The sequence below is a fragment of the Haliotis asinina genome, chromosome 6 (genome assembly GCF_037392515.1).
Source record: "Haliotis asinina isolate JCU_RB_2024 chromosome 6, JCU_Hal_asi_v2, whole genome shotgun sequence".
NCBI classification, from domain to species: domain Eukaryota; kingdom Metazoa; phylum Mollusca; class Gastropoda; order Lepetellida; family Haliotidae; genus Haliotis; species Haliotis asinina.
The window spans coordinates 3,675,835-3,689,618 of record NC_090285.1 but is presented as its reverse complement, the minus strand read 5'-3'; the positions used below and the strand labels follow the sequence as shown (position 1 = coordinate 3,689,618).

The following is a 13,784-nucleotide window of genomic DNA, read 5'->3' as shown; positions in this document are numbered from 1 at the left end:
TGGGCAGGACGTGCTCCCTCCAGCAAACACATACTCACTGGGGCTGTGATCATCAAACGCCATGTGCAACCTGTGATGTGCATAGACAGATAGACATTCTATGATCAGGAATGAGGAAAAGATCAACACAGCTATTAGTTGATTATCGTGGAAATATGTCATTAATAATCTCACTACATCCAAGGTAGTTCCTTGTCATGTTTGCTCCATATGGACAAATTAAGCAATACAAATATTACATTGTCCCATTACTTTGAAGTGTGTTGGACAGGTTTATGTTTCTGTACTTGCTCTAGACTTCTGGGGATTGCTTTGTATCTGTTGGTGAGGACATGCAGACTTCAGTGGGGCATGAACTCGTTTTTCCATTCTTTCTTTCTGCTGATTGTCAAAGAACTGAATTTTATTTGATGACACTGCCACAATGATGGGAAAAAGAAATTTTGAGTGAGAAATGAATGAGTGAGGGAGAGAGAGAGCGAGTTTATCACTGCTTTGAGTAGTCAAGTGCCAATGTGTTGGTGTGTGGAAGGAAAGACCAAAGCAGGATTCTTGCTGAAACCCATCAGAATGGGTATGGCCCTGACAAGCTGACAGGTCATTGCAGAGTGGGATTTGAACCCACAATCCCAGATGCCTGAGTGATACATTGACAGTTGGGCCACCCATCCTTCTTTTTAAGGAATAGATATAGAAGTACACCCATGCAAAGATTTAACAGGAGTGCTGAGCTACTTTGTTCCATTCAGATGGCGAGATATATAGGCCTGTTTAGAATATGATAGAGACTAATGATATGCCTACCAAACACTGAACAGTATAAACACCAAGGGGCCACAGATGATGGTGAGAGTTCGTAAGTTCATAGAACTTTGTATTGTTTATCACTTGCTGTTAGAGTTAGCCTACGAGTTCATGTGGACCAGTCTCCTTGATCAGAAAGTCTGTGAAACTCAGATTAACAATAAATAACCAAAGTTTAATATTGACTTGTTTTTTTCTCTTTGTGTGTGGGGGAGAGAGAGAGAGAGAAAGAGAGAGAGAGTTCCTGAGGGACTGATACTGGTACTGTTGCAGGATGACTTATGAGGCAATGGCTGCCAGACTCCTAGAGGGCAGCCTGACGATTTGCCACACTCACTATAAGCTACTTTATTTTGTTATAACACGCTTTATCTTGTCGTTATGAATGAGACAGAGATTGTAATAACACCAGTTTTATTGGAACAGATACAATAAATACTTTGCAGATAATGTGTTTTTGGTGCAGCTGTCATCTAGAGGGTTGTGTAAATATGTTTTGAAATATTCATCATGGATGTGATTGCACAGGGGAATTTGAAAGTGTTGGAATGATGTGAAGACTTTGCTCTTTGTCAATGTACACACAGATTCTAGTGTAGCAGTTGTCCTTGGAATGTTCCTGTCAGCTGACAATAAATCTTTGATGGGTCGCGTTAATCCTCCAAGGATTCTTTTGTGGCAAGTGAAGTCACTCCTCGTACATTAGATGTATTTAGCTTTGCACTCACTCTGTACAAGTTCATGCGTCAGTGGAAGTAGGCCCATGTAAGTAACCTCCATCATATGCATCATCACATCCATCAGCCTAGGATCAATCACTCATTCTTAACTTTAAAATGTTCAACTATCCTTCATAGTGCAGACTGCATCCTCCATTGTGCAGACTACATTATAATATACAAACCACATCCCTCGTGACGGATGCATCCTCCATTGTGCCAACTACATAATATATACAAACCACATTCCTCATGACGGATGCATCCTCCATTGTGCCAACTACATAATATATACAAACCACATTCCTCATGACGGATGCATCCTCCATTGTGCCAACTACATAATATATACAAACCACATCCCTCGTGACGGATGCATCCTCCATTGTGCCAACTACATAATATATACAAACCACATTCCTCATGACGGATGCATCCTCCATTGTGCCAACTACATAATATATACAAACCACATTCCTCATGATGGATGCATCCTCCATTGTGCCGTCTACATTATGATATATACAAACCACATTCCTCATGATGGATGCCTCGTGACGAATGCATCCTCCATTGTGCCGTCTACATTATGATATATACAAACCACATTCCTCATGACGGATGCCTCGTGACGAATGCATCCTCCATTGTGCCAACTACATCCTTCCTAATGCCGACTAGAACCTCCATGCTACTGACAACACCCTCCATCATGTGTCTGAACATCTGTTGAGTCTCCACATACTGAATGTGACTTCGTCCTGAATGATGACCATGGCTCTGAGTGACACTGTTATGTAGAAGACACTAGACTTACCAATGTAGTGATGCTACTGTGCTCTGTAGCCTGGGGCTGTCATGTTAGTTGAAAGATGAACATGGTCAAGTGTTGTCACGTCCATTTGGTCCACTAACTCTATCAACACTGTGTTCTATTGAAGGTCCATTAGTGCTATCACAGCAACATCGCTGACTTGGCTGTGGATGGTTGAGGCTTAGGCTGTTACATAGTTCACGTCCATACTGACTCGTTGTTTACTTAATAGCTGGCATTACCGTCACACACATTAGCAGTGTGTGTCTATTCACAGACTTCACTTCTTGTGTGGTTTGTCCAACACTTACGGTAGAAGCTGCACTTCTGTAGTGACTTGGAATTGATTATCATGTCATAGAGGACATTTATTGGAAACAGGTTTACAGTGTTTGATGTTTACTGAGGTTTTACCTTCAAAACAGATTTTTAAAGTTGTTTGCCTTAATGTTCTTGTCTACACCTATGCCATATATATCTGTATGTACTACCCTATGTGTATATATTTGGCTGTATACTGCCCTATGTGTATATATTTGGTTGTATACCATCCTATGTGTATATGTTTGACCATATACTGTGCTTTGTGTATATATTTAGCCATGTACTGTCCTGTGTGAGTATGTTTGGCCATACACTGCCCTATGTGTATATATTTGGCCATATACTGAATTATGTGTATACAACTGGCCATATACCACACTATAGGTATATGTTTGGCCATATACCATATTGTATGTATATATCTGACCATGTACTACCCTTTCTGTGTATGTGTGTGTGCGTGTGCATGTGCATGTGCGTGTATGTGTATATATATATATGTAGAGAGAGAGAGTTTGCTATGTACTGCCCTGTGTGTATATATTTGGCCATGTACTGAACCATGTGTGTATGTTTGGCTATGTACTGCCCTGTGTGTATATATTTGGCCATGTACTGAACCATGTGTGTATGTTTGGCTATGTACTGCCCTGTGTGTATAAATTTGGCTGTATACTGCCCTATGTGTATATGTTTGACTGTGTACTGCCTTTTGTGTATATACTTGGACATATAATCCCCTATGTGTATAAATGTAGCCATGTACTGACGTGTGTATCTGTCAAGCCCTATACTGACTATGTGTAACTGCCATACTACAATTTCCTTCTTACTGACGGTTGTGTTGTCTGTTCCAGCTTCATGATGGTGCTCATCTGCCTCATCTTCAGTGTCTTATCTACCATAGAGCAGTACACAGCCTTCGCCAACGAAACACTCTTCTGGATGGTATGTTCACATTTATACAAGACTTCATGCATTTTGTCAATCCCCAAATTTATTCAGAAATGATTGGTAGAGTAATTATATAAGGACAAGTAGGGTAAGTTTAGTGTCTCGTTGATTCCACGCACTCATCAGTCAAACACAACATCTGGACATACTGGATTGTCTCCCCTGGTATCCTCAGCCATTCTTTCTTAAAGCTTGTCCAAACTGTTGCAACTTCCAGTAAAGTTTAGGCAGGTTGCATTCAAACCCTTCCCCACTGAACATCAAACAGTGACGTGTGTGGAGGTGTGGCTGGCCAAAACACTGTTATGACACCTTGCAGACTGAGACAGACGACTGTGACAAAGCTCTGTGAGGATTTGTGTGGTTATTCTGGAGCAGAAAATTCTGATTTATTGGTCTGGGAAAATGGGATGAGTACTGGACATTCATAAGATTTGATCCACATAATGTTGATAGGTCATCAAATCTATGCATTGTATGTGATGCCAACCCAGACGATGATCCTCTACCACCAACATGGACTGTCACTAGGAATAACTGCTCTCCACACCATCTCCAAACCACTGGCAAGGACAAGCAGAGATTCATCAGGAAACATTCACCCTTAACATCCAATTTTGCATTGTAGATGGATTCTTGTGGCAGTCCTCAAGCTATGCTTATGTTCTTGTTGAAAAATGAATCTGTGCCATACTGTAATGTTGCAGCAACAGACCTAGCAAGAATGTTCAGAAACTACCATATATGAGAGCCATTAGGGATATCAACAACGTTGATCATAGGATTCTTCATTAATTCACCTGATATGATCATTACACAGATTCATCAAAGATATCAAGAATGTAGTCCTTGAGGAATTTCTCTTAATTACCAGATACAAGTGTTCAGCAGGAGCCATCAAAGATATCAAGAGAGTTGTTGTCAAAGAATATCGATTAATTACCAGATACAAGTGTTCAGCAGAGCCATCAAAGATATCAAGAGAGTAGTTGTCAAAGAATATCGATTAATCATCAGATACAAGTGTTCAGCAGGAGCCATCAAAGATATCAAGAGAGTAGTTGTCAAAGAATATGGATTAATTACCAGATACAAGTGTTCAGCAGGAGCCATCAAAGATATCAAGAGAGTTGTTGTCAAAGAATATCGATTAATTACCAGATACAAGTGTTCAGCAGAGCCATCAAAGATATCAAGAGAGTAGTTGTCAAAGAATATCGATTAATCACCAGATACAACTGTTCAGGAGGAGCCATCAAAGATATCAAGAGAGTAGTTGTCAAAGAATATCGATTAATCACCAGATACAAGTGTTCAGATGTAGACAACAAAGAAGGAAGTAGTTCTTGAAGAATATTACATGAATGCCAGATGCAGTTGTTGAATAGGAACAATCAAAGATATCAAGAAAGCAGTTCATAAAGAATATTGATTTATTATCAGATATAGGTGTTCAACATGAGCCATCAAGATATCAACAAAGTAGTTCATAGGAATATTGGTTAATTAATCTGTTAATTACCAGAAACAAGTGTTTAACAGGTGCCATCAAAGATATGAACAAAGTAGTTCTTCAAAAGTATTGATTAGTCACAAAATGCAAGTGTTCACCAAACGCCAGTGAAGATATCAAGAAAGTAGTTTTTAAAGAATATTGATTGATCATCAAATGTACGTATTCAGCAAGAGTAACAAAGATATCAAGAGAATTGTACATAGAACTATTGATACATTCCCCCAGTAGATTCTTCAGCAGGAGCCAAGAAGGTTGTCAAGGGAAGAAAGTAGACCATGAAAATATTGATCATTGCCATGTCTATGAGATTCAAGAATTCATTTAATGGTGAAACTGCAAGTAAAAACTGAAGGAGCATGAATGACGAGCCACTGAGATATATGACAGAGGAAGCATTAACCTTATTACCGTAACTCCAACCATCGTATTACAAATGTATAACATAGGAGATATCAAATATAATTTATGACTGTACAAATAGAACTGTCTCCTTCATGTCAAACAGACATAAGATTTTAAACCTGGTTTCCTGATTGTAAGTACACACTGTCTGACAATCAACCTCAGTGTTCATGTGGACCCTGGGATGCTGGGCTGGTTAGGTATTGTACCAAAGATGGTGAGTTAAGACAAGTTCCATTTCCTCAAGAAAGCTTCATTTCCTGACGACCAAATTAGGCCCAAATCAATGTTGTAATTGTCTGTTTAGACTCTCTGTGATTTGGATGTATAAACACACATTTTATGTAAGTTTTTATGGCTGGGTTGACCTTTAGTTGTAGACTTGATGGTAGTAAAGCAGGTGTGTAGACCTTATAGACTGAGGTCGAGGAGGGACTTACATCATCCCACCCCAGCTTCATCCGAACACAAACCCTGTCTTCCCAGCTATGGTCTTCCTGGCTACACAGGAACTCATGTACCTAAATGGATGGATCACCATTGAGTTGGGCTTTTGGGAACAGACCCATTGTCTTTAGCAACTGGAGATGTTTTACTATGACGTCAAGCAAGACTGTTCCAGATAAGACGTGCAATATCTTTAATAACTTATCATAGTGTATGTTGACTGTCAAGATTGCACACACAGAGACATTGCAGAAATATATAATGGGAAAATCAGTTGAATGACTTGATTCTGTAGAACTGACATGCTGTTTTAGGTTGTTGAATCCTCATGTTTGGGTCATTAATCCATCTTAAACCATATTGACCCATGAAGGTCACGGGGTAGAACTGGTCTTCAACAACCCATGCTTGCAATAAAAGGGACTATGCTTGTCGTAAGAGGCGACTAACAGAGTCGGGTGGTCAGGCTCGCTGACTTGGTTAACACATGTTATCGGTTCCTAATTGTGCAGAATGATGCTTATTTTGTTGATTTCTGGATTGTCTGGTTACAGACCGCTGCCATAATAGCTGGAATATTGCTGAATAAAACTCCACTGACTCACTCACTCAAGCCATACTATGGTTCATGTATTCTTTTTCTATAATTTGACCTGTTATGAAATGCACGTTTGTCAGTTTTCCTTGTGTCATTTTGCTGCTAAGAGGCTATTCCATTGTCCGCCATCACACACATGCACAGACAGACAGATGGAGAAACACAGTCACACATGCATACATAGAGAGATAGACAGATGCATGCACATTTATAACTTGTGAACTCTCTTTGGAGAGATTATTTGGCCATCTCTATACAATGTATGTGTCTGTAGAATGACAGCAATGCCCAGTAGGCTGACCAATCTGTTCATGAACTGCTGAAATCATGGAGTTTGTTTGTCTGATTGGACCTGGTCAGCTGAAGAAAACATTTAACTGGGCAAGCCTGTGTTAATGGAGGTTGGAAACAAATGAAGGTGTCAAGCTGGGCCCAACGTCTGTCAGTAATCCTGCTGCTTGCAGAGCCTGGTGTCTAGCCTCATTTGTCTGTTGGTGCTACATCACACAGAGGGCAGTGCAGGTGGAGGCCGTCTGTAATGGAAAAACACTAATCTGTTGGGTGCTGAACAGCAATCCTCAAGGAAACAATTTGGTTCTGCTTCTGGAATCAACAGATGATTGAATCTCTGACTAACTTAATGGTTGATGTATGATTTGTTTGTAATTTTACAAAGAGTCCAGGATGCATCAGTTTTGTTTGTTGAAATGCACATTCATCATGGCCAGTAACGTCTTGGCTCAGAGTCAACTCATGACACAGCATGACATCAACATGACATCAACATGACATCAATATGATCAGACCTAAGTTGTACCAAGGAAAGTAGTCCCATAGTCATAGCAATCCCCTTGTCATTACAAATCGTCCTTGCATGGATTTGTCTTGCATGGACTTGTATTAATAAGATAACCATGTCCTGCAAAATTAATACAAGTTTTGCCAACAGTTTCAGTAGAAATCATTGATAGAGCTTTACTAGAGAATGTGCAGTCCCAGGAAAACATTTGCAAGGGAACTTGTTCAAGCCCCAGATTAAGCCTTTAAAGGTAAAAGTTTCAAACAGCATTACTGTCTCAGATCAAACTTTCCAATAGGGGAAGTGTGTTTTGGTAGAAGATTTACATATTTTACTTGTAGTTAAGAGTTTAAATTTTTTCTTTGATCATTTTCAGGAAATTGTGCTGGTTGTGTTCTTTGGGTTGGAGTACGTGATCCGGTTGTGGTCGGCCGGATGCCGAAGCAAGTACATGGGATTTCGGGGACGATTACGATTTGCACGGAAACCCATTTCAGTTATAGGTGAGTAGGTCTTCAATCCATCACAGGACACTTGGGAAACACCAATATCAGCCATTGAAGTTATTTAGGATCTATTTAAAAGAGAGTAGGAGTCATTGTTTTCATTTTAAAGCCATTTGAATGATATATTAAGAAACTGGACATTGCCATCTTTAAGAATCTGTTAACAGAGTATGTATGTAGATTTGAAGAGATACTGCCCTGGCTTGTACTAGAGTTGGTTAACAGCAGACCTCTATTGGAGTGGTGAGTCTCAAGGGATGGGGAATCAGCTGGCAAGACAGCTTTAGCTTGGCTCTATGAGGAAAACATACTGCCCTGTTTAAATGCATGTGGAAATTCCCCATGATGCATGATTCAGAGAGCATTGACCACCACGTTTCATATCAATACCCATGTACTCAATGTGCAAGATCAGTCCAACTAATGATTAATTGCTCCCAATCTCAATCTTAAACATTTACCTTCATGATTACAATATGTGAACTGTGCTCAGTGGGATCGGATGATCACTACACGCGTGAACTTTCATGCCACTAAGAAGTAGTTGTGTGTATATTAGTTTTGTTGACTCACAGCTAATTGATATTTGATTATCAAACTGATTTGCTGTAGATTCATCCTTGAAGGGTGTAGGTTCTTTTGATGGTGGAAGTGCCTTGTTTACTCTTGGCATCTCTCACCACAAAGTAATTGAATTCCATGCGTGGATGTGACGCGCGATTAGATTTCACTTGACGTAGAAAGCCGAGGAAGTAGCGAAATCAATGGGTATTTGCTGGTACTTGAGTAAACATACCTATGGTGTTATAACAGTCAAATATCACTTCAGTTTGTTTCATCTCAGTGGCTTCATAGACAGAGCTCTTGATTCCAGACAGACTTTTGAAAGAGTTCTTGTTAACATATTTTTACCCTGCCAACTGATTCAGGGAAGGTTTAGGTTTTGAGAAGCTTCTCCTTGAAACTATTCATCCAGGTCATGAAAGTAAAATGTGAAGGTTCAATGATGTAAGTGTGTTGATTCCTTAATGGAATACTTCATGATATCTGTTCAATATACCAGGAACCGAGCAAATGTGTTAATGAAATGAATGTGTGATTGAGTGTAAAATTCTGTACAGGTGCCACAGGGCTAGATATATTTGTATGTATACAAATACATAAAGTTTGGCAATGTGATACAAGGGCCATACAATATTTTGCCAAGAGATTAACAGCTTGAGGGTTGTTAGATAGCGTTAGTTGTATATTTTCGTCCATTGTTGGATAGGTGCAATAGTTGGGAAGGATGTCAAAGCATATTAGGATATTAAAGTAATGAATGATGCCAGGTTTGATTTGAAAATAACAAACAAAGTTATTTGGATCTTATTTAATAATCAAAGCATTTTTCCAATTTTCTCATTTTAAGAACAAAAAAGAACAGGCTGATCTATGTATATATAAATTTTTTAATTCTGAAAGACTGATTGGCAGAATGACTAATGAATGTGCGTGATTTTCACATAATTCTATCTTGAAGATGACTTGGAAGATGAGGAAGAAATCTGTGATACTCATTCAGAACTATGGTGTAGGATGGGGCTTTAGGGTGGTGTTTGAGGGTAGAGTGTGAGAGAGGCGGGTAACATAGGTGGGGTTTGAGGGAGGGATGTGGGGATGGGTGTTAGAGGTGGGGTTTGAGAGAAGGGTGTAAAGTGGGTGTGAAGGAGGGGTTTTAGGTGGGGTGGGTGAGTGCTAAGGGATGTTAGGGTGGCGTGTGAGAGAAGGATATAAGGTGACTGTCAGGGAATGATGATTGGAACGGGGTGGAGGGGGGGAGGAGTTGCAAGAAGGGTGTTAGGATGGGATGTGAGGAAATGGTGCTAGAGTGGGATGTGAGAAAGAAGTGTTAGATAAGATGGGGTTTGAAGGTGGGGTGTGAGAGAAGGATGTGATTGTCTTGTGTTAGGTTGGAGTTTGATGTGAGGTATGAGGGTGCTGGATGGGGATGGAAGTGGTAGGGTCTATGGAATGAGTGTCAGGAGAGCTATGTTTGTTGGGGGATGTAAGAGGATAGAGTCTATGGAATGAGTGTCAGGAGAGCTATGTTTGTTGGGGGATGTAAGAGGATAGAGTCTATGGAATGAGTGTCAGGAGAGCTATGTTTGTTGGGGATGTAAGAGGATAGAGTCTATAGAATGAGTGTCAGGAGAGCTATGTTTGTTGGGGGATGTAAGAGGATAGAGTCTATGGAATGAGTGTCAGGAGAGCTATGTTTGTTGGGGGATGTAAGAGGATAGAGTCTATAGAATGAGTGTCAGGAGAGCTATGTTTGTTGGGGGATGTAAGAGGATGGAATGAGTGTCAGGAGAGCTATGTTTGTTGGGGGATGTAAGAGGATAGAGTCTATAGAATGAGTGTCAGGAGAGCTATGTTTGTTGGGGGATGTAAGAGGATAGAGTCTATGGAATGAGTGTCAGGAGAGCTATGTTTGTTGGGGGATGTAAGAGGATAGAGTCTATGGAATGAGTGTCAGGAGAGCTATGTTTGTTGGGGGATGTAAGAGGATAGAGTCTATGGAATGAGTGTCAGGAGAGCTATGTTTGTTGGGGGATGTAAGAGGATAGAGTCTATGGAATGAGTGTCAGGAGAGCTATGTTTGTTGGGGGATGTAAGAGGATAGAGTCTATAGAATGAGTGTCAGGAGAGCTATGTTTGTTGGGGGATGTAAGAGGATAGAGTCTATGGAATGAGTGTCAGGAGAGCTATGTTTGTTGGGGGATGTAAGAGGATAGAGTCTATGGAATGAGTGTCAGGAGAGCTATGTTTGTTGGGGGATGTAAGAGGATAGAGTCTATAGAATGAGTGTCAGGAGAGCTATGTTTGTTGGGGGATGTAAGAGGATAGAGTCTATAGAATGAGTGTCAGGAGAGCTATGTTTGTTGGGGGATGTAAGAGGATAGAGTCTATAGAATGAGTGTCAGGAGAGCTATGTTTGTTGGGGGATGTAAGAGGATAGAGTCTATAGAATGAGTGTCAGGAGAGCTATGTTTGTTGGGGGATGTAAGAGGATAGAGTCTATAGAATGAGTGTCAGGAGAGCTATGTTTGTTGGGGGATGTAAGAGGATAGAGTCTATAGAATGAGTGTCAGGAGAGCTATGTTTGTTGGGGATGTAAGAGGATAGAGTCTATGGAATGAGTGTCAGGAGAGCTATGTTTGTTGGGGGATGTAAGAGGATAGAGTCTATAGAATGAGTGTCAGGAGAGCTATGTTTGTTGGGGGATGTAAGAGGATAGAGTCTATGGAATGAGTGTCAGGAGAGCTATGTTTGTTGGGGGATGTAAGAGGATGGAATGAGTGTCAGGAGAGCTATGTTTGTTGGGGGATGTAAGAGGATAGAGGCTGTGGAAACTGAATGGTGGGAGTGCAATGCTTGTTTGTGGATGAGGTTGAATGGCAGAACCAACAAAAGAATATCAACAAGATATAAACGACTAGAACCCTTTTGACTTTTACAGACATTACCATTCTATTGTTTTTCAAGTAGATTTAGTTTTAGTTTGATTTGCCAAAAGAATAACAATTAACTGACATGACAGTGGTGACATTTAGCGGTTAAGTGTAATCTTGGCATGGAGTATCATGGGAAACAGATTCCGTATTGTACAGACACATGTAGGGACAAGAGGTAACCCTGAAACAATGCATTTGTACAATGCAGATGATGTTATCCATCATTTTCCTGGTCTTGAATTAACAGTATTAGCACCACAAGCCTGCCCAATATTAAGTGTTCCAACTCAGTGAGACAGAATGCCCTGGTGGCCTGTATGTTTGTCAAATCAGACAGTGCCATTTCAAGGCTAGATAAGCACCATGCTGATTCCAACGGTGACTAAATTGAGAGTGATACATTTTGGCTTAGAAAGATGAGTGTATGTCTAAACCTGATTATCATAGCTATAGCAGTGCAACAGCTTCTGAGAGAGTTTGATCTGAAGACCTAAATCTTGACTTGGATTAGAATGAGACTGACCGTCTGCTTCCACCATTAGCAAGAAATGAGACCCACCACAGTGAAGCCATACTTACTTGTAAAGAAGTGCAGTTAATCCTAAGAAAATTGTGGGCTCGGTGTCAGGTGCTGCGTGAGAGACATCAGCATTACAACATTGTCATGTCCACAGTAGATGCTCAGCAACCCCACAGCTTTGAGGATACATGTCTTCCATGCAGGGGATATAGCCGTAATGCTCCTATGGAGCATTGTCATGGTACTGGCACTGGCAGTGTCATAGTACTGGGGCAGACATTGTCCTGGTACTGGTCATTCAGTGTCATAGTACCGTGTCAGACAGTACTGTCGCAGACAATGTCATAGTACTGTGGCAGACAATGTCATAGTACTGTGGCAGACAGTGTCATGATACTGGGGCTGATAGTGTTTTGGTATGGGGCAGACAGTGTCATGGTACAGGGCAGACATTGTCATTGTATAGGGGTTGACAGTGTTGTATTGGGGCAGGCAGTGTCATGATATTGGACAGTGTCATGGTACAGGAGCTGAATGTGTTGTGGTTAAGGGGTTGACAGTGTCATGGTATTGGGGCAGGCAGTGTCATGGTACAGGGGCTGATATTGTCGTGGTGGAGGGACTGACAGTGCATCTTGGTACAGGGGTACAGGGGCTGACAGCATCATTGTACTGGTTCTGACAGTGTTGTGGTACAGGTGTGATTCTACTCATGATAATGTTGTGGCTTTATGGCTTTATAACTGACATCCTCAATAGTGAAGTGTATTTTATCTGCATTCCATCAAGAATGATAGGCTTGCCCCGTTAACGAAAACCTTGGTTTTAGCTGACATTCCCATGTCCATCTCTTTATTCTGTTATCACTTACATACCAGTCACTTCACATCTTTCAGCACTACTATGGTAACAACTGTGTCCATGTATTTGTGAGGGTCCTCATTTGAAGATCAGACATTAGATTGTCTGTAAACATCTGCAATCAGTATTATTAGGGCTAGTGATGTATAAAGCGTGAATTGTGAAGAAGATTTGCACAGGTGGTATATAAATGCAGAAATGTGAATTTGTGTGTGTGTGTGAATGTAGGTCATAATGTTTGTCTACAGGAAAATGTTAGGGCAGCTGTTCTAGTTTGATTCAGTTTGTGCTTTAAAAACACCAAAAACACTGAATGATATTCATGTTTCACTGGATCTAGTTATAAAATACTTTTAACAGCTGCAATAAACAATAGTTTATATTTTGTTGAGCAGACTTTTATGGAAATTTCATATGAATTTTATGAATGCAATGTGTAAATATGTATTTATGTGCAAATGTTTCCTGAAACACTGTGCTGTGAATGGAACACTGATAACTGTAACATCATTAGAGGTTAAATATAGAGTACACTACACTTACAGTGAATCAACTCACACAGTAAAAGATATTACAGGCTCATGGTTATGAAAAGTAATGCCGTAGTTTGGCAGAGCATGAAAAAATTAACATAGTATTATAAAATATGAAGTGCCTTGGCTTTTGTCTTTCCAGTTAGATAAACTGTGCTATTACATGGGAAGGTCATCCTAAAATATGACTAGCAGTGGGGAAGGTCTGTATTATTAGTGCTTGTAAAAACTCTAAGATATACTGTGATTAATTACCAGTCTCTAATATGTTTGTTTTGTTAATTTCAGATTTCCTTGTAGTTATTGCATCTATAGTGGTTCTCTCTGTAGGCTCAAACGGCCAGGTGTTCGCTACTTCTGCCATCAGGTGAGACATGCACAAAACACACCTGTACTATCTAAAGATCACAATAACTGTCATGCTTTGACAAACACCTGTTTCCATGTTGAGATGCCTCAGTATCATGAATACTTAGTGCTGAACCAAGAC

At 40.3% G+C, this 13,784-nt stretch overlaps 1 protein-coding gene across 1 annotated transcript in view; it reads left to right on the top strand.

Annotated features, from left to right (window-relative positions):
* LOC137286485 (potassium voltage-gated channel subfamily KQT member 1-like) overlaps positions 1-13,784 on the top strand; it is an 88,199-nt gene that overhangs the window by 53,837 nt on the left and 20,578 nt on the right. Inside the window, exons 3-5 of the mRNA XM_067818377.1 lie at positions 3,519-3,609; positions 7,754-7,880; positions 13,583-13,661. Of these exons, the coding sequence (XP_067674478.1) occupies positions 3,519-3,609; positions 7,754-7,880; positions 13,583-13,661 (297 nt within the window). The remainder of the gene's footprint in view (positions 1-3,518; positions 3,610-7,753; positions 7,881-13,582; positions 13,662-13,784) is intronic.